Below are 27,083 nucleotides of genomic sequence, written 5' to 3'. Positions count from 1 at the left end.
CATTTGAAATCAAACTTTGATGATTTATCTCTTCGCCAAATTAAGAAAGATATGGTAAGTCACTATTTCTGTTGCAAGTAAGCTTTTTGTTTCACTGGATAATATTATTGTATCTTCACTATGAGGGCTTTTGCTTTTACTGCATGCTGTAATGAGATGACCAGCATCATGCAAAAATGGGTCTTTAGCCTTATGTGACCAGTATAGGTCCAGACCCTCCTGTCCATTCACACAGTCTGGTCAGGCACTAATCTGTCTGCCATGAAATCTTGCATGGCTTGATAGCAGACAAGACCAGACGGTGCGACAGTAAAGGCTAGTTTGGAGCTACGCTGGCCACATAAGGCATGAGACCCGTTTTTCGCACAATACGGCTGAACGAATTGTTGAGCACTTTACCTATTGTTTGAGATGAAATATCATCAATAAAACCTTTAGCTCATCTGAGTATGAAAGGCTCATGGTGAGCTTTTGTGATCATTCGGGTGTTGTGCAGTGTGTGGTGTGTTGTAGGTCATCAATTTTTAGCACATTACCCCTCGAGAAGTCACAGGTCTGACTCAATCTTAAATGATACTTTGACAGATGAGTAATCATATTGCTTTGCGTTTGGCTGGTCAGTGACCAATGTCATTGAAAAAAAAGATCCATTGAAATAACTGGTATTAAGTCCAATAATTTTTCCTACAATCTCCAGTCACTATACAAAATGAAGATAATCTCCTTAAATTTAAATGTATATAAGTTGTATTTAAATTATTTATTATGCCCCCCTTCGAAGAAGAAGGGGTATATTGTTTTGCTCATGTCGGTCCGTATGTACATCCGTCCGTCCACCAGATGGTTTCCGGATGATAACTCAAGAACGCTCAGGCCTAGGATCATGAAACTTCATAGGTTTATTGATCATGACTTGCAGATGATCCCTATTGATTTTGAGGTCACTAGGTCAAAGGTCAAGGTCACGGTGACCCGATATAGTAAAATGGTTTCGGGATGATAACTCAAGAACGCTTATGCCTATGATCATGAAACTTCATAGGTACATTAATCATGACTCGCAGATGATCCCTATTGATTTTCAGGTCACTAGGTCAAAGGTCAAGGTCAAGGTGACCCGAAATAGTAAAATGGTTTTCGGATGATAACTCAAGAACGCGTATGCCTAGTATCATGAAACTTCATAGGTACATTGATCATGACTCTCAGATGACCCCTATTGATTTTCAGGTCACTAGGTCAAGGTCATGGTGACCCGAAATAGTAAAATGGTTTCTGGATGATAACTCAAGAACACTTATGCCTAGGATCATGAAACTTCATAGGTACATTGATCATGACTCGCAGATGACCCCTATTGATTTTCAGGTCATTAAGTCAAAGGTCAAGGTCACGATGACTCAACTTAGAAAAATGGTTTCCGTATGATAACTCAAGAACGCTTACGCCTAGGATCATGAAACTTCATAGGTACATTGATCATGACTTGCAGATGACCCCTATTGACTTTCAAGTCACTAGGTCAAAGGTCAAGGTCACAGTGACTTGACACAGTAAAATGGTTTACGGATGATAACTCAAGAAAGCTTACGCCTAGGATCATGAAACTTCATAGGTACATTGATTATGACTCGCAGATGACCCCTATTGATTAGCAGGTCACTAGGTCAAAGGTCAAGGTCACAGTGACAAAAAACGTATTCACACAATGGCTGCCACTACAACTGACAGCCCATATGGGGGGCATGCATGTTTTACAAAAAGCCCTTGTTTTTTTCAATTTTTACATGCAATATTTTTCAGAAATACCAGGCATGAACAAGTTTGCAGAAAGTTTTCACATACCATGACTTAACATACTGAAATATTAATAGGATATAGCCCATTATTTTTTCTTTTTGAATAAAAAAATGTGCATCTATATTTCCATAAGTTTATTAATTTAAGTAATTAAAGCAACCCCCTTATGCCTTATAAACGCTGTGAATATACACTATATCAGATTTTGTTAACCACATCTGAATGATGAAATCGTTGTCACCATATTTTCTTATTTGACATTTTATTGTTTAGCACATCAATCTCGAATACCATAAATAAAATCAAGGGTTGGCACAAAATATTAGGGTCGGTTTTATGGAAACTTTTTACGCTTAGTCCACCAATAGTTAATTTGAGTAGGACTTGTATATTTGTAGCTGTTTCGGAATATAGTAGAAGTAGCAACACAATTATATACAATACAATGCTTTGAAACTAACAAATCAATGATAATTTTCATCATGATGCTAATAATAGTAACTTCTTTATTCAAAGGTTTCACTGCATTTTTGTAGCTTTGATAACAAATATTGCCCTGTTTGGTAGACATCATACCAAACAAAAATCCTTATTTCATTACTGATTTTTCTCTCGACACATTATTACAATAAATATTATTCTCTTTAAGTGTTAAAACACTGTTCTGGTATGTGTTTGCAATGTGCGTCACTGCATAAACCTGGCGGAAATTCATCACTTAAAATGCTTTTCTCACATTTATGCTGCAACATACATTTATGTTGCTGCAAATTTGTAAGCCTTATTCCACAACTAACCTCTTTCTTTTCCAAAAGAATACTTTGGATTTACAAAGTAAATAATGACACATAATTATGTCAATTATAATATTTTTACCAAGTTTTCTTGACCCTCAAAGAATATTTTTAACCATGGAAAGATTTTGTTTCCACAATCATGAACAATCAGAATATCAAAATAAAGTCAACTATGTATTAAAACTACCACTATATTTCACAGAGCTTGCCCATCCCCACCTGAAGGGCAATGGTCGTTCCCCCATGTGTACCCCAAATAGAAGCCCGGTCCAGAGCCCGATGGGGTCCCCCAAGGCCCAACACAGGCTGTGGCCGTTCATGGACAAGTTCAACAACGACTCCTCCTACAACAATGTAGATGTACATGAGCTGGTGGACCAGCTGTCTCAGTCTGAGAATCTCAATGAGCAGGCCGACATCATTCACTACCTGTACATTAAGCAGTATGTACTGGTTTTGTATAAATTTGTGCATAAAGTGTAATCCCAGATTAGCCTGTGCAGAATGGGTCACACTTTCTGTCTAAACTTTATTTTCTTGAAACAAAAAATAGCATTAAAGAGGAAACTGTCGTCCCTGATTAGACCGTGCAGTCAGCACAGGCTTATCTTGGACAAAATTAAGAGATGCATTAAGCCCAGCAGCGTTTGCATTTGGAGAATCGTAACAAGAAGGCAGACATAATACACTTGGGAATCCTGCAAATGAAAAAGTATGTGTTTTTTTTGTAGACTCTTAATCTATATAACATGATGCTCCATGATATTTCTTTGGACAAGGAACAAAAAATGAAGATCAGCTGCATTTTGGGGATACTGGGCATAATGCATTTGTGCACAGGCTATCTAGGGATGATATTTTGGGGATACTGGGCATAATGCATTTGTGCACAGGCTATCTAGGGACGACATTTTGGGGATACTGGGCATAATGCATTTGTGCACAGGCTATCTAGGGATGACATTTTGGGGATACTGGGCATAATGCATTTGTGCACAGGCTATCTAGGGATGACATTTTGGGGATATTGGGCATAATGCATTTGTGCACAGGCTATCTAGGGATGACATTTTGGGGATACTGGGCATAATGCATTTGTGCACAGGCTATCTAGGGATGACATTTTGGGGATACTGGGCATAATGCATTTGTGCACAGGCTATCTAGGGATGACATTTTGGGGATACTGGGCATAATGCATTTGTGCACAGGCTATCTAGGGATGACATTTTGGGGATACTGGGCATAATGCATTTGCGCACAGGCTATCTAGGGATGACATTTTGGGGATACTTGGCATAATGCATTTGTGCACAGGCTATCTAGGGATGACATTTTGGGGATACTGGGCATAATGCATTTGCGCACAGGCTATCTAGGGATGACATTTTGGGGATACTGGGCATAATGCATTTGTGCACAGGCTATCTAGGGATGACATTTTGGGGATACTGGGCATAATGCATTTGTGCACAGGCTATCTAGGGATGATATTTTGGGGATACTGGGCATAATGCATTTGCGCACAGGCTATCTAGGGATGACATTTTGGGGATACTGGGCATAATGCATTTGCGCACAGGCTATCTAGGGATGACATTTTGGGGATACTGGGCATAATGCATTTGTGCACAGGCTATCTAGGGATGATATTTTGGGGATACTGGGCATAATGCATTTGTGCACAGGCTATCTAGGGATGATATTTTGGGGATACTGGGCATAATGCATTTGTGCACAGGCTATCCAGGGATGACATTTTGGGGATACTGGGCATAATGCATTTGTGCACAGGCTATCTAGGGATGATATTTTGGGGATACTGGGCATAATGCATTTGTGCACAGGCTATCTAGGGATGATATTTTGGGGATACTGGGCATAATGCATTTGTGCACAGGCTATCTAGGGATGATATTTTGGGGATACTGGGCATAATGCATTTGCGCACAGGCTATCCAGGGATGATATTTTCCACCTTTTTTTTTTTTGTTAAGGAGAGACTTCTGTTTAATGAATTAATTACATAAAAGTGGACTGCACAGGTGAATCTGGGACGACACATTACCAACAAGTCATGCATTAACCCTTTCCCACTCAGAAGCAAAGTGAAAATGTGCAAACAGCATAAAACCAGAACAGCCTGCGACTTACTCGCAGTCTGTTCAGGTTTTATGCTGTTTGCTGCTCATCGGTATCTAAGGGTCAGAACTGAAGCCTTTGAAACTTGAATTTAGTACTAAAGGTATTTAATTAAATTTAACTTTCTATGGGACTACAAATGCGAGAAAATACGTATATAAGGGGTAAATGGTTAAGCCCAGAAGCTGTCTCATGCGGTAAATCTCAACGAGCAGGCAGACATTGTTCACTTCCTTCCACATGAAAAAGTATGTTGTGTTTTGGTTGTTGCTTAATATATATGAGCCTTGTTCTGGGAAAACTGGGATTAATTCATGTGCAGTCTGCGCAGGCTAATCAGGGACGGAACTTTCTGCTTTTATGATATTTTTCGTTTAAAGAAAGTCCCTTCTTAGCAAAAATAAAGTTTAGGTGGACTGCACAGGCTAATCTGGGACAACACTTTACGCACATGCATTAAGCCCCGTTTTCACAGAGGATAGCACTAAATTGCACATATGAAGTAATTGTTCAAGTTTTGCACCTGATCAGGTCGAATTTATGCAGGCATTCACCACCTGTTCATGAAAAGCATATTTATGCAGTATTTCACTGTCAGAAAAAAATTCAGATTACATTGAACATGGTAGCGGTTAACGTAGTTGATAACCTATACATGTTTTAAAACATATTCATTTATATATAATGTTATAATTGGTGTGTAATAATGGTTCTGTCAATTTTTTTCTAGTCATTTGAGATAGAAACCTTATTAAAATGCTGTTACAATCATCTTGTTTCACAAAAATCATGTAATAATGTTTATTTCCAGGGGTCCAAATTGGGACACTGAGGTAGATGGAAAATCATGCACTGTGAGAGAACTTCTAGTGGAGCTATATGAAAAGGTAAGCAATGCTTCACTGTGAATTCTGTGGTCATGTGGTCCCATCATACAAAATATGTTTGTATGACATATGCGGCCAGCATATAAAGTAATACAAGGTTATGTGGTCTAATTAGCAGACAAAAAAAGCTCCTTTACTGAAGCTTCACTTGCTGCATATGCCATAAGACCCATTTTCACTTGAAGCTTTTAGTTTATATTGTGAATGATCATGACGGTTTTTACACACCCACACACACACACAAAGTAGTATTTGTGTGTGTTTTATTTAATATAGAATGCACCATTTAGAATCTATTTAGTTTCCCTATGCAGCGCTATGGCTTGAACCTATGCAAATATAATATTGATAACTTGCTATCACTTAGTTATCAATTTTTAGCTCGGCTGTTTTTGGAGAAAACCCGAGGTATTGTCATGGCCAGCTCGTCGTCTGGCGTCGTGCTAAAACCTTTACATTTTGTTAACTTTTGAATATTGGCTCTCAAATCAAACTGCTTCCACCTACCACTTTGAAACTTCATATGTAGATGCACCTTGATGAGTTCTACACGCCACACCAATTTTTGGGTCACTAGGTTAAAGGTCAAGGTTACTGTGATCTCTAAAAAAAAAAAAAATCTGACAAGCTTTAATTTATTCAAAACTGCACCCGCAGCCGAGCGTTGGCATCCGTTATGCTATGCTCTTGTTTAGTTTTTGTGAGCTAATATCAAATACACCAATTTACCAATGTGACTTCTTGACCCAAATTTTCCCAATATCAGGGTTTTGTGTGCAACTTTTTCCCAATTCGGCTAGTACCGGTACTTTTTCCAATTGGGCAAAAAAGTCACTGTGATGGTGAGTGATTGAGGCTTGTGCTGTGTTTCAGGCTGGCCATTGGAAGCAGTGGTGGCTGGTGAGGCATGCAGCAGGCATGTTGAAGAAGAGGGTAGAGGACCTCGCATTGGTAGGATCTATCAGTGCTTAATTTCATATATAGAATAGTCAGTAGGGTAGTCCAAGACCTAGCTTATAGTACATGTGGGGCCAGTCATGTGAAGGTTACTTTCACTAAAAATAGAAAAAATGGATCCTAGTTACTATCTTGAGTTTTGATGGAGATATTGCTCTGAAATTTTGTGTAGGTATCTTACATGAAGACCTAGCATGGAATTGCATTGTGGGTCAGTTAAGTCCATGTCAAGGTCATTGTTACTAAAAAATAGAAAAGCAGATGAATCTGAATGAAACTGTAGCAAGCTATAGCAAGCTTGCATGGCTACCTAGCATGGGATTGTCAATGTCACTAAATTTAGAAAATGGATTAGACTAAATAATGTTAGTTTGGATAGAGCAATGGTACTGAAATTGTGTGTGTAGGTACAATGCAATGTTCAATTGGCATCTTGAACAGCATATCCCACAACATCACACCTTCATGTTTACTTCTTAAAAAAGGTGAATGTTTGTGTATATGAAATTCATTTATGGATTTATCGCTATTATTGGCCACAATTGCATTTTAAAATGCAGTTTGCGATAGTTGTGCATTGGGGAGTTAAGTTGTGTCTCTCTATATGCAGGCTGCTATGCCATGTGGTTGTCCATTGTGTCTCTCTATACATATTGTGTCTCTCTAAACACAGGCTACTATGCCATGTGGTTATCCATTGTGTCTCTCTATACATATTGTGTCTCTCTATATACAGTCTACTATTCCATGTGGTTATCCATTGTGTCTCTCTATACATATTGTGTCTCTCTAAACTCAGGCTACTATGCCATGTGGTTATCCATTGTGTCTCTCTATACATATTGTGTCTATCTATATACAGGCTGCTATGCCATGTGGTTATCCATTGTGTCTCTCTATACATATTGTGTCTATCTATATACAGGCTGCTATGCCACGTGGTTGTCCAATGTGTCTCTCTATACATATTGTGTCTCTCTATACATATTGTGTCTATCTATACACAGGCTGCTATGCCATGTGGTTATCCATTGTGTCTCTCTATACATATTGTGTCTCTCTATACACAGGCTGCTATGCCATATGGTTATCCATTGTGTCTCTCTATACATATTGTGTCTATCTATACACAGGCTGCTATGCCATGTGGTTGTCCATTGTGTCTCTCTATACATATTGTGTCTCTCTAAACTCAGGCTACTATGCCATGTGGTTATCCATTGTGTCTCTCTATACATATTGTGTCTCTCTATACACAGGCTGCTTTGCCATGTGGTTATCCATTGTGTCTCTCTATACATATTGTGTCTCTCTATACACAGGCTGCTATGCCATATGGTTATCCATTGTGTCTCTCTATACATATTGTGTCTATCTATACACAGGCTGCTATGCCATGTGGTTGTCCATTGTGTCTCTCTATACATATTGTGTCTCTCTATATACAGGCTGCTATGCCCTGTGGTTGTCCATTGTGTCTCTCTATACATGTTGTGTCCCTCTATACATATTGTGTCTCTCTATATACAGGCTGCCACAGACCTGCTGGTGAGGCAGAAGCAGCTGTCAGTGGGCCTCCCCCCGGACCGGGAGAAAATCATTACAGGGTTAGTGCATTTAGGGTCCATTGAGAAACTGCTGCATCAGCATCACATTTCTGTATTGATCAAATGCAAACAATTTGCGTTATTAGTGTAATTTCTTAATATTACATTATTTATTCAAATGTATTAAATTTGCAGTCTGATTGGCTTCAGGTCTAAATACCTTTATAATTCATGTAAGAATAATATAAATATTCTCCTGCATTACATGGTTGTGTTATTAATTTACTTAATTTCCAAAGTTTGAAAATAATTTGTTTTGCATAACAATAATACAATAGTCTCCAAACTGTGTTCTTTACATTTCATGATGCCCTACTTTCAGTCCCCTGCCCCCAGATGAGCTGGCTGCAATCATATATGAGTCCTGTGGCGATGACCTGAGCACAGCCTCTCTCACGCAGGTGCAGTACACAATTAACCTTGTAGTGTTATGTATGTCATGGAGTAACCAGTACTCAAGCCATTATGAATGCTTGCCATTCATTTTTTTATCAAAATGGGGGCATTTTGTGAAGTGTTCGGAATATTTGACTTTGTAGTCGGTCACCTTATATCGGTATTTCATCCGTAATAAATGATTATCACATATAATTTACTTTCCTTATAAAAATCTGCAAAATAATAATATGTGGGTAACATTTAATTTAATTAAATTAATTTAAACCTATTTATTTTAGCTTGATTGCATCGAAAGCCTATGGCTTATATAAACGCTCTCGAGTCCGTTTCCTGGGCCTAGAACCAGTACTTGGTGTCTTTGGGGGAGATTTAAAGAACGCTCCCATGTTGTAAATTTGTTGACAGGTAATCCTATGTGCGCACATAAGCCACTGTTTTTATTCCCCTGGGTAAGGTGGCATAAAGCAATTGCTGCAGAAAGTATTTATACTGTATTTGTTTCATAAGATACTCATTAACATGGCTATGTTTATCTGTACTTGTTGCAGAAGATGCTTAAAAAGCTGGCTATGTTTATATGTGCTTGTTACAGGAAATACTGATATACCTTGCCATGTTTATCCGCACGGAGCCCAAACTGTTCAAGGAGATGCTGCGTATGCGTGTAGGACTGATCATACAGGTCATGGCCTCGGAAATGTCGAGACTCTTCAAGTGTTCAGGCATGTATTTACGCAAATAATGTCCAACACACGTAGTCCCTGTAGTCTAACTCAGAACTTGGGGCATGTTTTTGGAAATCAAATAAAATATTACATATTGGTTATCATAAGTTATTACCCATTTAACTCAGGTTAAAAGTTACTTACACAATTATAGTAATACAGTTATTGCGAAGTAAACAAAAACACTTCAGTATTTAACAGAGTAAGTGCCAAATCCTTAATTCTCATTAATTAATCTGGTCACATGCTTACTGTGCCTTTTCTATACTAGGTCAGTTTGAATGATCAGATATTAATTGAATACTACTTGTTTTGCTTCTTATAATGATTATTGTATTCAGTGAGTCTTAAACAGTCTTAATCATGAGCTTTTATTGATTTTGTCTCTTATTGTAATATTTATGATAAAACACACTAAATAACATAATAAACATGAAATAATTTTACCGCATATGAATTCTGTATTTTAAAGCAGCTTCTTTGTATTTGAACTGTCTGGTAAGGTGCTGTCTGCTCTAAAGTCAAGCAAAATTTGGTAGTGTCCTAAGCTGACAATCTAGCTCCTGAACAGGCTGCGTGGTATGCACAGGCTGGTCTGGAGCTGTGCTACTGGCATATGCCATAAGAGCCATTTTTGCATGATGCAGGTCTTGTATTTCAACAGGTGAGGATGCGTCTGACCACCTGTTGAACCTTTCTCCATACGAGCTGAAGATGATGTTACACCACATTCTCAGTGGCAAAGAGTTTGTCATCACAACAGGTACATATACCAGAATTACCAGTTGTCACTATCTTTATAATTACACTGATTTGTCTTTAGATGAAAATATTATTGTTATCAAAAAAAAGATATCTTCAGTGCAGCATAGTAAAAAGAACAGGTTTTTTTTCTAGTGCAAAACTATTTACCAGATATGAATTTGTTTGAAAATTGATTCACACTGTCAATGTTCAGGAGCTCATGAACAACTTTAAGTCGCTCTTACAATTCCTGGTTGTTCAAAAAGTTGCCAATTATTTAATGATCCCAATTGTTAATTTTCTAATCTACATAGATTTGAAAGTTCTGGGTGAGTTTAACACTGACCAAAATAATCACCAATTACTAACCGATTCTGCAGAATTTAGCCTTCATATTTCATAATGATGTTTGAGTCAAGCAAAAGACATTTACATCTAAATTTTTACCATAGGTAATAATATCAATGGTAAAAATTTGGCCCAGAAGTTTATCTAATGACCTTACATTCTGGTAATATATGTATAAGAACTCAAAATTGTTGTAAATGGTTAAATCAACAATAATAAATGTAACAATTTATTTTATGCTTGTTCAAGATGTTTGTAATTTTTTCAGAAAAAGTTTCATGGGACAGTGAAGGTTGATGTAGTCTTTCTAATATATTCCAATTATATTGTACAGTGTTACTCCTGATATTATCTAACAGTGTACACAAGGAGTTGCATTTTGGCAATACTTAACAGATCTTTTTCAGGCCCCAATTGTTTATTTTTCTTAAATCTCATATTGCATCTGTCACAAGTAACATTCTACAATTGATTATAACACAAAATGTCAATTATTTTATTCGACACACATTTTTATTAACATTTGTAGTTTGTCTTTGCAGGATTTCACATTTATTTGTATATCAAATCAGTGAGCTGATGCTAATCTTCCTATAACAGACTTAGGAATTTGGAGAAATTGGGATCTGTTTTATTACGTTTCTCCCCACTCGTTCATGCAGTGTCAAAGGTGACCTTATGAGCTGTGTCATGCTTAAATGGGTCTTATGCCATATGCGACGGGCATAGTGCAAGACCAGCCTGCGCACTTGTGAAGTCTGGTGTAGTGCAAGACCAGCCTGTGCACTTGTGAAGTCTGGTGTAGTGCAAGACCAGCCTGTGCACTTGTGAAGTCTGGTGTAGTGCAAGACCAGCCTGCGCACTTGTGAAGTCTGGCCTAGTGCAAGACCAGCCTGTGCACTTGTGAAGTCTGGTGTAGTGCAAGACCAGCCTGCGCACTTGTGAAGTCTGGTGTAGTGCAAGACCAGCCTGCGCACTTGTGAAGTCTGGCCTAGTGCAAGACCAGCCTGTGCACTTGTGAAGTCCAGGATAGTTCAAGACCAGCCTGCGCACTTGTGAAGTCTGGCAAAGTGCAAGACCAGCCTGTGCACTTGTGAAGTCTGGCCTAGTGCAAGACAAGCCTGTGCACTTGTGAAGTCTGGCCTCGTGCAAGACCAGCCTGGGCACTTGTGAAGTCTGGTGTAGTGCAAGACCAGCCTGGGCACTTGTGAAGTCTGGCAAAGTGCAAGACCAGCCTGTGCACTTGTGAAGTCTGGCCTAGTGCAAGACAAGCCTGTGCACTTGTGAAGTCTGGTGTAGTGCAAGACCAGCCTGCACACTTGTGAAGTCTGGCAAAGTTCAAGACCAGCATGTGCACTTGTGAAGTCTGGCAAAGTGCAAGACCAGCCTGTGCACTTGTGAAGTCTGGCCTAGTGCAAGACCAGCCTGTGCACTTGCGAAGTCTGGTCAGGTTCAATGCTGTCTGGTATAAAGTCAAGATAAAGTCACTAAAGGCTTCGTTGTCTCATAAGCAGAAAGGGTAGCTCTTGACCCGACTGGGCATATGTGTAGGCTTGTTGGCATTTACGCTAGCTTTATATGGCATAAGACCCTTTTTTGCATGATGCCGCTCATATGAATCTTCTTATTTGGAGCTCATAAGAATGTATTATGTCCAAACTTTATTGGAAGTATTTAGCCTGCTTATGCAATTGCTTTTTGAAGTCCTTCAGTCACTGAATGTGTGTATTGAGTTGGTATACTAATGTTTAAATCATATATTTGTACCCCTGATAAATAAAAAAGCAGAAAGTTTGAGAGGGTGTATATTGGCATCACTTCATTTTTCAGTTTATTGGTTTATTGGTTTATATAGCATCAGACAGTCCGCTTAAAATGATATTTGTTTGTGGAATGTATAACTTTCACATTTCTCTAGCAATTTTGTTGAAAATAAATATGTCATTGCCATAAAGTGCAAGACACTTTTTTCATTCCCAATAAAATACACATTTTTGAGTTATTAGCCGTTGTACATAGTAGCTGACAAAGTGGCTCATTATTTTGATATGTGATAAAGCACTTGTTGATGATGTTTTTTTCACAAGTATTTGAAAGTCTTTCGTTATTATCCTCCTTATGTGATATACTGTGCATATTGAATGCTCATGCATGCAAGGTAATGATCTTTCATGAAACACGGAGTCTTTTGCTGAAGAAGAAGATGCATTACATAAAGTTCCTGTTTTGTGTTGAAATCTTAACATTCAACATTTGGACCCAATTTCTTGGCATTTCTTATGGATGAGTGACTTAGGTCTCATATTTGATCAATTCAAATTATCACAAAAATTTATGTGACAACATTGTGATAAGCAAATTTGGCTTTAGATGTTATGTGTTTTTTTATCATTTTAAATGAAAATTGTATTTAAATTTGATTAAAAGGATAAGCTAGTCTTAGCTTAACACAATTAAACACTTATGAGAAATTGGGACCTGTGGTTTTGGTATGAATGTTCTAAAATATGATAAAGTTCTGTTGGTTTTAAAGATTTGTATGCCACTACGGTGTGGGTGGCATTAAGCATTGCACTTGTTTGCCCATACATATGTATGTACGTCCTTAAGCTTGTTTGTTCAACTCTTTTTGAACTATGGGCAGGATCTCACTCAAACTTACACAGTTGAATGACCTTAATGTGTTGGTGAATGTAAAGAAAAGACTTTTTTTGCATGAAGTTGTGGCAGAATTATGGTAGTTTGCCTGTTTTTCGGGTCCCGAAGGTTATGTTTTCAACATCTCTTTTATTACTGGATGGATCTGGCTTAAACTCTCATAGCTGTGTAACCTTGGTGAGTAAATCGTCATAAAGAAAGGAATTTCGGCTTTGAATTGTGGCAGAATTATGGCCGTTTGTATGTTTTTCCAAAATAAAATATTTAGCCCCAAAATGTTATGTTTTCAACTCCTCTTAAACCTCTGGGTGTATTTGGTTCAAACCTACACAGTTGAATGAATTTATTGTTAAGTTGATTTAAAAAAAAGGAGTTTTGATTTCAATAATTTTTTGCGATATTATGTTTCTTTGTCTGTTTTTCCACCATGAGATGCATAGTCCCAAACTGTTTATTTTCCATTTTTCTTACTGCTCTGGGGATTTTGCTCAAATTTTCACATCTGTGTGACCTTAATATTAATATGAGAGTGAGAGAGTTTGAGTGCAGCCAGTTCTGGCTCAATTGTTACCCTTTTTTGTCCACTGAGCCTAACCATTTGTTGATGGGGCATCAGTGATTGTGACATGTTTAAAGTTATTACTGTATCACATTAAAGATATTAAAGATATGCATGCATAACACTTTTGTGGCCATCAGATTTTTTAAGTAGCTTAACTTGTTGAATATGTTTAAGCACAAAGAAAATTAATCTTCATGGTTTATTTGGTCATGCATTCTGATTACCGGGTACCACATTCAGTACATCAGTATACACCCAGACTGGTAACTCTTTTGTGTTGTAGACTGGACCAGTTCATGTTTTGTTTTGCATGTCTGTGTGTTTGCTATTTTGCAGTTATGAACGAATATGATGATGAGTACAAGTTTTCAGTAGTATCAAAACAGTCACGACAGGAGACTTCGGCCTTTGCCTCAAAGCTGAGTAGAAAAGGACTACCCAATCAGGTGCTTACTAATGACATGTTACTAACATTGCTGCCTGCTTAAATCTGGGCCTTAGGTGCTTATCACGTTTTTATTGTTGTTGTTGTAGCTTGTGGAAAGGGAGAGTACTCCAACTCTGTAGTTTGCATTTATACATTGCTGTTAATTATTTGCATGTTCGAGGTGTTTTCAATAAGTATGTCTGGTGATTCCAAAATACTGAGAAATTTGAAAGAAACATGCAAAACATGTGCTGAAATAGTTCAAACAGTAACAATTATTTGTAAGTGTATAGTTTCTGAACACTTGCCAGGTATTATTATATCATGAGAACATAGTTTAGTTTTTGTCCTTATGTTGTTGTTTTTTGTTCTATAAAAAGTAACATACATTATAAAAATATTATTTCTAATTTGAGAGGATAATGTGCATGCAAACTCAGCATATTACGTACAGAAAATGCACATGTGAATGCATGTCTTCTTACTGTTGCCCTTTGTCAAATAGATTTTCTAGCGTTTTACTGTATCTTTCCCGCAATATAGTCCCCCTATCTCCGTTTGCAGCTGTATATTGAATTGTCTCTAGATAGAACCATTTCTCTGTGCAACTTTCTGCTGCATCAAGGCCTTGAAATGCCTGTCCAAGTGCAAAGGCCTAGACATTCCTGGAAAGCATGAAGACCTTAAAATCCCAGTGTATGCATTTAGGCCTTGAAAGCTGAGTGTGTGCATATATGCTTTGAAAAGCATGTGTATGCATCAAGCATTGAAATGCCAGTGTATACAATCTTTGTCTCTATGTCTGTCTGTGTTTTCTCTTATAAGATCTGGAGATTAAGACTTCCCAGTCCCACATTGTGGGGTCAGTGGTAGGGGAACGGTCCCATCTAGAGCTCCGGGAGACAGTAAGTAAGGCATGCAGTTCACCCCCCTGGGACTGTGAACGTTTTTGTCAGGTTTTCTGTCTTTGGGAGTTAAATTTTGGTAGAAATTGCCAGTGGTGCACCTTTGGTTGAATTTCACCCTCTCTGCATTTGTTTTTGGATTTTTATGTCTCTTGTATAATTTAGCTCACCTGAGCACTAAGTGCTCATGGCGAGTTTTTATGTCTCCCACTATAGTAGTGGGGGACATATTGTTTTTGCCCTGTCTGTTGGTTGGTTGGTCTGTTGGTTGGTTGGTTGGTTGGTCTGTTGGTTGGTTTGTGCCAAATTTAACATTTTGCAATAACTTTTGCTATATTGAATATAGCAACTTGATATTTGGCATGCATGTGTATCTCATGGAGCTGCACATTTTGAGTGGTGAAAGGTCAAGGTCAAGGTCATCCTTCAAGGTCAGAGGTCAAATATATGTGGCCAAAATCGCTCATTTTATGAATACTTTTGCAATATTGAAGATAGCAACTTGATATTTGGCATGCATGTGTATCCCATAGAGCTGCACATTTTGAGTGGTGAAAGGTCAAGGTCAAGGTCATCCTTCAAGGTCAGAGGTCAAATATATGTGGCCCAAATCGCTTATTTTATGAATAATTTTGCAATATTGAAGATAGCAAATTGATATTTGGCATGCATGTGTAACTTATGGAGCTGCACATTTTGAGTGGTGAAAGGTCAAGGTCATCCTTCAAGGTCAGAGGTCAAATATATGTGGCCCAAATCGCTTATTTAATGAAAACTTTTGCAATATTGAAGATAGCAACTTGATATTTGGCATGCATGTGTATCTCATGGAGCTGCACATTTTGAGTGGTGAAAGGTCAAGGTCATCCTTGTAGGTCAAATATATGGGTCAACATTGCTCATGTAATGTAACTTCTGCAATATTGAAGCTAGCAATTTTAAATTTGACATGCATGTGCATCTCATGGAGCGCACATTTTGAGTGGTGAAGGGTCAAGGTCATCCTTCAAGGTCAAACGTCATATAGGGGGACATTGTGTTTCACAAACACATCTTGTTGTGAAAAGATTTTGTAAGTTGTTAAATGTATGTCATGCACAGTCAACATTTACGTTGATAATTCTTTATTTGTCACATCAATTGCCCGATCTTCATGAAACTTGGTTAGGATATTTGTCCCAATGATAACTTGGCTGAGTTCAAAACTGGGTCACTTGGGGTCAAACACTAGGTCACTTAGAAGGTCAGATGAAAGAAAAAGCTTCTGGACATTCTACATTTATATTTTTGTCTAATGTTCATTAACTTTGTTTAGAAAATTTGTTGTTTTAATATCCGCAATGAGTTTTAATAAAGGTTCTGGTCCATTGAAAAACATAGCTACAAGTGGGCGGGGACAGTTTTCCTCATATGGCTATAGTGAAACCTTGTGAAGACTGTAGAAATGTTTGCCTAATAAGCATAAAACCTCAAATTGGTTATGAAATGAGGCCCAAATGTTAAGGGACTTGAGAGGCAATTCAGAATGCATGATTCAGTCACTTTATTTCAAGGTTACACTTGAAGGTCAAATCTTTGAACTGCCATTTTCAAGGCTGCTGTTTAATATCTTTTACCCTGTGAAAGGATTTCCATGATGCACAGCTCAGATATCTTTGTGACTATGTTCGGGAGACATGAGTCAGTCACCCCAGTTTTAGGTCCATGATAAAGACTCTATTTGCATGCTATTCCATTCCTCCTAAATCATATGATGGATTTTCCTGATACTGGGCTAAAATTTCTTTGTCATTGGGATGATATACAAAACACATGATCCACACTTCAAGGTCAAAAGTTTGAGCCTCATTTTCGTATCGTCCTCCATATTATCTATACACTTAGAATGATTACAAAATGTTGCTCATATATAATATATCATATATTTTCTGATTTTGGGCTAAGTCAAGAAGGCATGTCAGTAATGCGTCTCTAAGTCAAGGTCATATTTGAAATCCAATGTTTTAGCATGTATTTCATGGCCATTGAATAACTTCTGTACCATTTGAAGCATTTTTATGTAACTTCCCACAAATATTCATTAGACATGTACTTAGGATTTCCTTGTTTAAATATTTTCTTAAGGACCATTTTTTAGTATGAGTATGTGTTGTCTTTCTTTATATTTTGTTTATTGTACGTTTCTTCCAACTATATATGTAGAATGTAAACTATGTGGATACTATTATCAAAATATTCAGTTTTTAAATGTTTAATAAATATTGAAGTATTTATTTAAAATGATAAAATATGGATGAAAGTATTTAAACATGGCTTTATCATGGATTCGCATATAAATAATAAAAATCAATTATTTTGATCGGTCAGTATTTTAAATTGACATTTGTTTGGGAAGCTTTCTTACTTTGCACTTGTACCTCTGTGGGTTGGATGGTCGTAACTGGTAGGCTGGTTGTTGGGGGAAAAAAAACACACCTTTGTATTTTAAGGTCAAAAGGTCAAAGGTCACAGGGGCTTGAAACATGAATTATTATTGATACCATTTTTATAAAGGTATTAGTTAATTTAAAAAGTCATAAAGGTTTGTGGGGTAGGAGATCCATGTTTTACCATGAAACATCTGTTTTTATGCCCCTGGTAGGGTGGCATATAGTTTTATAACTGACCGTCAGTCAGTCAGTCTGTCCGTCCAAAAACTTAAACATTGCCCATAACTTTTTCAATATTGAAGATAGCAATTTTGGCATGCGTGTGTATCTCATGGAGCTGCACATTTTGAGTGGTGAAAGGTAAAGGTCAAGGTCTTCTTTCAAGGTAAAAGATAAAATATATGGGGTCTGTCAATCAGTCCGAAAGCTTTAACATTGCCCATAACTTTTTCAATATTGGAGATAGCAACTTGATATTTGGCATGCATGTGTATCTCATGGAGCTGCACATTTTGAGTGGTGAAAGGTCAAGGTCATCCTTCAAGGTCAAAGATCAAATATATGGCTTCAAAGCAGCACAATAAGGGGCATTGTGTTTCTGACAAACACATCTCTTGTTTTAGTTGTAACTGGGTTTGAAAGTCAAATATTTGTGTAACCTTGGGCCCAGAAACACAAATAGCACATAAAACATGTGACCTGCTGGGAAAATAGGGGCATAAGGCCATTTTTAATGTTTCACTATACGCTATACAGAAGATGCCCTCAGTTACTGTGCAGTCACCACCCCTGGTAGGGTGGCATATAGTTTTTATAACTGACCGTCAGTCAGTCAGTCTGTCCGTCCAAAAACTTAAACATTGCCCATAACTTTTTCAATATTGAAGATAGCAATTTTGGCATGCGTGTGTATCTCATGGAGCTGCACATTTTGAGTGGTGAAAGGTAAAGGTCAAGGTCTTCTTTCAAGGTAAAAGATAAAATATATGGGGTCTGTCAATCAGTCCGAAAACTTTAACATTGCCCATAACTTTTGCAATATTGGAGATAGCAACTTGATATTTGGCATGCATGTGTATCTCATGGAGCTGCACATTTTGAGTGGTGAAAGGTCAAGGTCATCCTTCAAGGTCAAAGATCAAATATATGGCTTCAAAGCAGCACAATAAGGGGCATTGTGTTTCTGACAAACACATCTCTTGTTTTAGTTGTAACTGGGTTTGAAAGTCAAATATTTGTGTAACCTTGGGCCCAGAAACACAAATAGCACATAAAACATGTGACCTGCTGGGAAAATAGGGGCATAAGGCCATTTTTAATGTTTCACTATACGCTATACAGAAGATGCCCTCAGTTACTGTGCAGTCACCACCGTCGGCTGCCGGCAAGCCAGAGATAGAGGATGAAATGGAGGACCGCCAGGGTCAGTGGCTCCGTCGGCGTCGGCTAGATGGTGCTCTTAACCGAGTGCCGGTCGGTTTCTACACCCAGGTCTGGAAGGTGCTGGAAAAGGTAGGCATGATTAGGGCTGGCTCATTACAATTCTGCTATATTTGCTCAAGTTTTCTGTATAAAAAAATAATAATGTTATGATATTAATCATTTGCATGCAGTTGAACGTTTTTTAGACAACAAATATGTGTTAAGTTTAACTCTTTGCATTTAATTGCATGACATGTTAATTCAGGAACTGAAATTGATTTCTTTTAATTTCAACTAAACCTTTAGGGTTGCCTTGTCATAGTGGATATGGTGTCTGCCTAGCGACCAGAAGATCATGGGGTCAATCCCCACTGTGGAAGCATTCTTAAGATCTTCTTAAGATCTCCCACATAGACACCAAGTACTGGTTCTAGTCGCAGTAAACGGACTCAAAAGCTTTTCAAATAAGACAAACCCTAGGCTTTTGATGCAATCGAGCTATAATAAATAGGTTTAAACTAACTAAACTTTTTTGGCATGGTCCCTTCTTCCCTTTTTCCATTTGCTAATGTTCCCTGCTTCTTTTATGACCATTATTCAGGAACTATTGAAAATATTGAAATGAAACTGCTTATCATTTATCTGGTATTCAGTGAAAATGCGGCGCACAAGAACCATAAATTTCTGTAAGATTTACACAATTATTGCCCTTTAGTTAATATTCTTGAGCAGAGAATAACTTTTTTATAACTGAATCAAACATGTCAAAAGAGGATGTTGCGATTCCTGTTCTTTAATGACATTTTTTGTTCTGTTTTTCCCCAAGTTTGAAGAAAAAGAACACAATTTTGGGTAAAGACAATACTTCAGGGGCATTTGGCACGTATATTGAAATCGCTTGTAGAATTTGAGACATGCTCTTAAATACCATTAAAGCAGAAAGTGTCATCCCTGATTACCATGTGCCGAATGCACAGGCTTAATATAGCCTGGGATGACACTTAACGCATGTGCATTAAACCCATATTTCTCAGAATGAGGCTTATGGTATGGTATTAACTAAGTTTTTCGTTTTTCAGTGTCATGGTTTGAGCATCGGCAGCCACTTCTTGCCTCACAGTCTCACACGAGAGGTACAGATATGTATACTGTTTTTCCCCTTATTCTGAGAAGGACTTTTTCTGAATAATTTTTTAAAGCATATTTGTGGGATGTTGTTTCTTATTAGATTACTTGAGTATTGGGAGCTTTTGGAATGCCACGATGTGCGGTGTTCGTAGTGCTCTAGTTTGTGATTGAGTGGGTGTTTGTATCAATTTTGAACTACTTTTTAGATTTTAATGAAACTTAAGCAAAATATCAAAGTTTTCAGGTTCATTGATTGGTGTGTAATATTTTCTAACGGTCTTCTACTCACTTTAATGTAATCATTCACTTTCTTTAAAAATTTCCATGCTCTAGAGTTAAGATGATTTATATAGACTTGTATGGCCATTTGAAAGTTCTTCTCTAAAATGACAAAGTGCAAAAGTGTAAAATTTCACATATAACATTGTGTGGTGGTCCTCTATCAAGTTTATAAAAAAAATACTTGAGTCAAAGTTGGCCTCTACTTTGGGGAAAAATTGTTTAAGAATTTTATGAATTTATTGAAAACTTTTAAAATCCTGTCTTTTGAAGAAGTTTGGTATTTGGCATGTAACAGCACCTAGTGGTCCTCTACTAAGTTTGCTTAGATCTGGGGTAAAAATCCCCGCTCTTGAATGATCAGCTGTTTCCTTTAAATATAAATAGTGAAATCTTGCTCCTCTGAAATCCCAAGGCTTTGATATTTGGCATATTACATCTTATGGTGGTTTTTCATCATGCCCCTGGGGTCAAATTAGCCTTGCCCTGGGGGTTACTGGTTTCACTTTTATATATGTAGTGAAAACTAAAAAAGCACTATAAAACCACAAGTCTTATAGTTTTACATATTTTGAGTATGTAATATCATATAATGGTCCTCTACCAAAGTTGTTCAAAAGATGCTTCTTGGAGCAATATTGTGCCCTGCTTGTTTTCATTTATAGTACAGTAGATTTCGCTTAATTGAATAGCCCATTTGTCACGTCCGACTATTGAATTATCCGGACTATTCAATTATACGGAATCAGTTATATTTCCAATGTTATCACTAACCGGGTGTAATCCTCCTGGAAATTGTACTTTTCATGCATAATCAAAACATTGTTGACACGTAAAGCGTTTAAAAAAGTTTATATTGGAATTAAATATTGAATCCATTATTAAGATAATATAAATGTTTTGTTGAATTCCTAAATGAGAATACAAATTTTGTAATCCAAAACACACTTTCTAAAACGTCCACATGTATTTCTTTTGCCTCCAACAAAAAGCTAGCGAAAACTATGCCGCAATGTACAATGTCACGCCATACGGTGCGTGTAATGATTTTTCCCATTTTCATTTTACCCACCGCTTACGCTTACACCATCTTACGCTCATGTATTGTCCTGGTAAAAAGCGCGCGAAAATTAGCGTGGGTGTATAGACACCGTCAAAGGAAAACTTTGTAGCGAGGAGAATGCTGTATCTTTGACGTTACGCTCATTCAGGTAGTTTAGTATTGAAACAGATAATGTACTGTGTATTGGTTTACCGGAAAATCTGGTCAAAACTGGAATTAAATTTGGTTATTGTGAAAACATGATCATCAGTGTTAAGACTGCGATGTTTTGACAAATTTGCGCGTTTTTGATTGTTTGACATCATGTTTAGATATGATTTAATGTGACGCAGTTGTGTAGGTTTATATACACGAACTGAGAATATAGTGTAACATTCCATCACCGATTGCAAACTGTCGCTTGACAGACACTGCATACATGTACATGTATGCATGGTGTGAAATGAAAACAAAGGCAGTCAATTGAGCGTGTCTGTCAAAATCGTCGATACGATGTGTATCATTGGAGATTTATGACATTCTTTGCTAGATTATAGTGTGGACTATAGTGTGCAATAGAAAATTGGCTATTCAATTAACCGAAATACACCATATTTCCTATCAGAATATGTGGAGTTTTTACAACGGGAAGAGATGCAAATGGTTTGGTGTTTTCAATTTCTATTCATTTAACGGAATTATTTGATTAATCGATATTCAATTAAGTGGAATCTACTGTATTCTAATATGTCGTTAGTGGTATTCTGTGAATGTAACCTGTTCTGATAACATTAGATCCTTGGGTCTGTGGTGAGCACCTTGGGGCCTGTGACCCTCTTGTTTGTTCAATAATGTGGTAAATAACTAAATCACCTGAGGGTTGTAGCTTGCTAACTTGTTCTCAATTATGAAAGTATGGTATTAAGCACATATTGTGTACTTTTAACTTCAACCTGCTTTCTTATACTTATAATTTAACAATCTGTCTGGTCAAGTCTGACATATGTAGGTAAAAGTATGCGATAATTAGGTGAAGTAACTTTAAAGTTAACACACTTTAGAAAATTTTGTTTTGGTAATTTCACGGTATGAATATTTGTTCAAGTTCATTGGCCTTAAATTTAGAAAAAGTGTTCACTGAATATCCTCAGCATGAATGAAGCTATTTGATTAAAACTTCATATTGTGATACCTCATATTAAGGCTTAGCTTAACATATCTTGGGTTCTTTAAAAGAATTTTTGTGATTAAGTTGTTCTTAATATTTAGTACAAGTCCACTATTTTTCCACAGATGACCTCGGGTGAGTTCAAGTTTGCGCTGCAGGTAGAGCGTGTGTTGAACATGATCCCGCAGCCTGAGTACCGACAGCTGATGGTTGAGGCACTCATGGTGACCACCCTTCTGGTGGAAGGAGATTGTCGCATCAACCTCAGTGGGCAGGTGCTAAATGTGGACAAGATCGTGCAACAGGCTAACAGCATCTTCATCAAAGAACAGGTACAATTGTCATAATGTATAAATTTTGGGCTGCAGATTTTCTTTTTTAGAGATTACTTGTTTTAATGGGCTCCAGGAGAAAAACAGGTATCGCCACACATAACATTTTATTTTAAACCTCTAAAATTTTTGCTCAAATTCATCTCAAGTTTTTTTACTTATTGTGACACTCTCAAGTCTGTGTACCGGGTAGAATCAGTAATCTTTAGAACACTTTGCTAGTGGAGACGGAACTAATTGCTTGGTGGACACCAAATTCACTATGCAAACCTCACTTCGAAAAAGCACTTAAAAAACTGAGTTTCGGGTTTTGGGAGCTAAAATATAATGTTTTGCATTTTTTAAATTCATTTGGCTAATATATTTCATATATTCATATATTTTGACAACAGTTTTAAGGCCTTTTAGGCTGAAATAAGTTTAACAAAAAAGAGAGACTTGTATATAAGTTTGCATATTTTGTGTATGCAAGTTGTTTTGGCATGACCAGATTATCAATTGGATTGTAAGATTTTTTTATGTCCAAATTAATTTCTTTTCAAATATAACCAAGTTATCTGTTCCATATATTTGTCAAAAGCAGTGATCAAAATCAATGGCTGTTTGCATGATAAATATGCATGATCAGACACTGACATAATCAATCAATCATGAAGGGTGACTATTCTGTTTTCTCCTGTAGAACATCTCAAGTGAGGTGGTGAATCACTCCACCGGGTCTGCAGGTATCTGCCTTCACTTGTACGATACCGCCCCCAGCGGTCGCTATGGCACCATGTCCTACCTGGCTCGTGCCTTGGCAGTCTTCATGAACATTGGGGACCACCAGAACCTGGAGTGCAACATCAGCTGAGCACATGGGAGACAACTGTGGGGAAGCATCCATCTGGGATTGTCTCACCTGTAACTAGGAAAGGGAGTAAACTTGAATGAGATAAATTTGTCATTCAGGAGTGTTTATCACTCTGGCTCTTGAACGAAAGGAGGTTACTTAGGATTTGTAATCATAGATTGATCTTTCCTGCAACCAAAACAAGGGAGGCAAATCTTGGAATTTGTCACGCAGGAGTGATTTTCCATGACAGAAGGGGTGGGGGGGGCAGTTTATTATATGTGAGACATTGGTTCCCCTGACTTGAAAAGATTTCAGGGTCGACCGAGTGTGGAATATGAATGGTCTTCAATTTTTTCCAGAAATCCTACTGGCATGAAAATGTTGATTGGAATGTTTCCATTAACTGCATGCTTGTTCAAAGTGATATGACATAGCTTTACATGCAGTAAACACATAACCAAAGACCACACCAATGATTATTTTTTATTTGCTGGCAGTATACTTTTTCAGATGATTCAGTATCATTTTTTATATCGAACTACAGTCAAGTTATATATACATGTTGTGTTATACTTACTTTGCTGTTTTATATCATGTAAAATATGGTTTTCCATGATGCAGTATAATGCAATACAATTTTGACAGATTGTTCCAGGAGTCAGATATTTTATGCATGTTTTCGTTGCCAATTAGTTAAGTGATGACCTTATGTTAAATCCATGGAATTATAATGTTTAATTTTTTTTAATTGAGTGAGCATATTTAATACTATTTACCAAAACACAAATTTTGTCTTAATGTAGATGTGTTCAGTAATTTTTGTTTAAAATATAAAAGTACACCACTTTTAAATGAATAAATACTCCCTTATCAGAACACTGTTGCAGTTTGTTTAAGTATCTATTGTATAAAAAAAAATGTAAACCATTTAATGTTCTTAAATAATTAGTGTGCGAGTTGAAGTACTGAACTTCTAATTGTGGGTTTATCATTCAGTATTTTAACCAAGGTAAAATATTGAGTATATAGTGTTATGTTTATGCTTTGTGTGATACTGTTTTCACTACTCCTAATTTTATTGGAGCCATTAAATAAAAATCCTAATTGGCCTTTGTTGTTTTCAGAATATCACAGTAATTGAACATTTCTTCAATCAAAAGCAAGGAAATAGCATGAAACTACATTTATATTGTAGCGGTATTTGATATGTAGAAATCTTTAGCAGATACTATTGTTTAAGGATTAAAAAATTGGCAAAGTATGCCCATTTACATGTACCCCGTACAATTTAAACTTATTTCGAAAAAAAAAATCTATATTGTAGGAGTGATGTTCACAAGGAATTTTCCATACATATTCTATTTCACTGACAAGTATATGAACGATTCCAATTATTAAGACTTATGGTCCTGGTGCATTGATATACCTTATTGAAATATGTCCTTTATAGTATATTATTATATTCCCTGCAAATCCACTTCATGATATTCCTGTTACTAAGCTTATAGGCATATTCATTGCATATTGGTTATGCTCTGTGAAAAGGGGGTTTAATGCATGTGCGTAGTGTCCTTCCAGTTTAGCCTGTGCATTCCGCTTTCATGATATTTTATATTTAAAAAAAGTATCTTCTTTATCAAAAATCCAGTTTAGGCGGAAATTGTCAATACTGATTAGCCTGTGCGGAATGCAATTTAAATAGGAAAAGCAATTGGTTAAAATATGTGATGCATCTTAACTTATCAAGATCGCTTATCCAAATTTCTAAATGCTCTTTTGAGGAGGTGGAAAAGTGGTAATCATGCAAGTCCCATTTTACTTGCATTTACATATATAAATGTCAAATTTACCATTGGTTCCCCTTAACAGACTATTACTTTAAGCCCCATAGAGCTAAAGTGGCTTGTATGGTATTGTGGCGTTTATACATGTTCGCTTTTGCAAGAATGTTGAAGAATATATTGTGCACAACTCTTTTGTGATCACTTTTGCTCAATCATACTTCGTCAACACTAAGCTTGGGAACACTTCAGGTCACATTTTTTTCTCATCTTCATGCAATTCGGACAGATGATCCTATTGATTTTTAGGTCACTAGGTCAAAGGTCAAGGTCACAGTGACTCGAAATAGTAAAATGGTCTCCGGATGATAACTCAAAAATGCTTATGCCTAGGATCATGAAACTTCACATTGATCATGACTGGCAGATGACCCCTATTGATTTTCAGGTCACTAGGTAAAAGGTCAAGGTCACAGTGACTTGAAACAGTAAAATGGTTTCCTGATGATAACTCAAGAATAATAAGGCCTAGGATCATGAAACTTCATAGGTACATATATCATGACTGGCAGATGACCCCCATTGATTTTCAGGTCACCAGGTCAAGGTCACAGTGACAAAAAACGTATTCACACAATGGCTGCCACTACAACTGACAGCCCATATGGGGGGCATGCATGTTTTACAAACAGCCCTCGTTTTCTTTTGCCTACAAAATTTGCCAGACTTGCTGATGCAGTAAATCAGTGTAATCACCCGAGTGCTCATTTCTTCTTTTTCCACACTTCTTTTTCAGGTCATAACAGGTTTCAGAAGACCAGCCGAATGTGGACTATACCAAACATAAGACTCTCCATTGACATAAAAAAGCAACTCATTATAATTACTATAAAACATAATTATCATGCATGAAGACAACAAATTCATTAGACAAGTTATTCCAAGAGACAGCTTTAACCCCGCCAATATTCTTTTGACCTAAACATTGCGACCTTCATTTTGAGCAAATTCGATTGACTTATGGAACGGATATAAGGGCAACAATTTTGACTTTTACACATAGTATCAGTGAGCTTAGCATTTTAGCAAAGTTTCATTAACACCACAGGGAATGGATACATGGAGCAGACACGAAAAAGAGAAGAACTTTGACCCTGAAGCATCACCTTGACCTTGCTTTCTGCACATTGTTTAAAAAATGTAAACATTCAGGCAAACATTTTTGGAAACGGGTATAGGAGGTTTGAAGATAGGGATCTGAAACAAAAGTATAGGCTAAAATGTTTGACCTTGTTATGTGACCTTGAGCCATCTTGACTGGCTTGTGTTTTCTGCACATTGTCTAATGGCCTCAACATTTTAGCCTTGCTTCATTAACATCCTTCAAAGGGTGTAGGAAGTATGGAGCTTTCATAAAAATAGAGACTCAATCCTTTGTTTTTTAAGTACAACCTTGAGATGGCATAACTGAATCATACTTTCTGCACATTGTCTGATTGACCTAAACATAGATCCCTAGTCTGCATGAAATCATTCAACGGGTAGAGGAGATAGGGACTGGATTTATATAATGTATACTCAAACTTTTGACCTTGAAGTATATGACCTTGAACTTATGTCAGCTTGACTGCCTAATAATTTTTTACACATCATTTCAATGAACTTAACAATTTAGCAAAGTTGAATAATAAACTTTGAACAAAAACCAA

At 37.0% G+C, this 27,083-nt stretch overlaps 1 protein-coding gene across 6 annotated transcripts in view; it reads left to right on the top strand.

The window, feature by feature from the left end:
- Positions 1 to 24,673, top strand: part of LOC127861164 (probable phosphorylase b kinase regulatory subunit alpha) — a 71,199-nt gene extending 46,526 nt beyond the window's left edge. For 4 of the 6 annotated variants that reach the window (XM_052399544.1, XM_052399543.1, XM_052399541.1 and 1 more), the window contains 12 exons: positions 2,800 to 3,040; positions 5,551 to 5,626; positions 6,500 to 6,577; positions 8,114 to 8,190; positions 8,513 to 8,591; positions 9,182 to 9,311; positions 9,979 to 10,077; positions 13,963 to 14,072; positions 18,729 to 18,899; positions 19,889 to 19,942; positions 22,552 to 22,758; positions 23,441 to 24,672. In XM_052399544.1, coding sequence (XP_052255504.1) covers positions 2,800 to 3,040; positions 5,551 to 5,626; positions 6,500 to 6,577; positions 8,114 to 8,190; positions 8,513 to 8,591; positions 9,182 to 9,311; positions 9,979 to 10,077; positions 13,963 to 14,072; positions 18,729 to 18,899; positions 19,889 to 19,942; positions 22,552 to 22,758; positions 23,441 to 23,611 — 1,493 coding nt within the window. In that variant the 3' untranslated portion in view covers positions 23,612 to 24,672. Of the gene's footprint in view, positions 1 to 2,799; positions 3,041 to 5,550; positions 5,627 to 6,499; positions 6,578 to 8,113; positions 8,191 to 8,512; positions 8,592 to 9,181; positions 9,312 to 9,978; positions 10,078 to 13,962; positions 14,073 to 14,878; positions 14,959 to 18,728; positions 18,900 to 19,888; positions 19,943 to 22,551; positions 22,759 to 23,440 lie in introns of all 6 variants that reach the window. The other 2 variants (XM_052399540.1, XM_052399539.1) reach the window with 2 other exon arrangements.
- Positions 24,674 to 27,083: the final 2,410 nt, after the last annotated feature.

The sequence above is a fragment of the Dreissena polymorpha genome, chromosome 15, assembly GCF_020536995.1.
Source record: "Dreissena polymorpha isolate Duluth1 chromosome 15, UMN_Dpol_1.0, whole genome shotgun sequence".
Taxonomy (NCBI): domain Eukaryota; kingdom Metazoa; phylum Mollusca; class Bivalvia; order Myida; family Dreissenidae; genus Dreissena; species Dreissena polymorpha.
The sequence above is the reverse complement of the archived record's forward strand: the minus strand, read 5'-3'. Positions and strand labels throughout refer to the sequence as shown.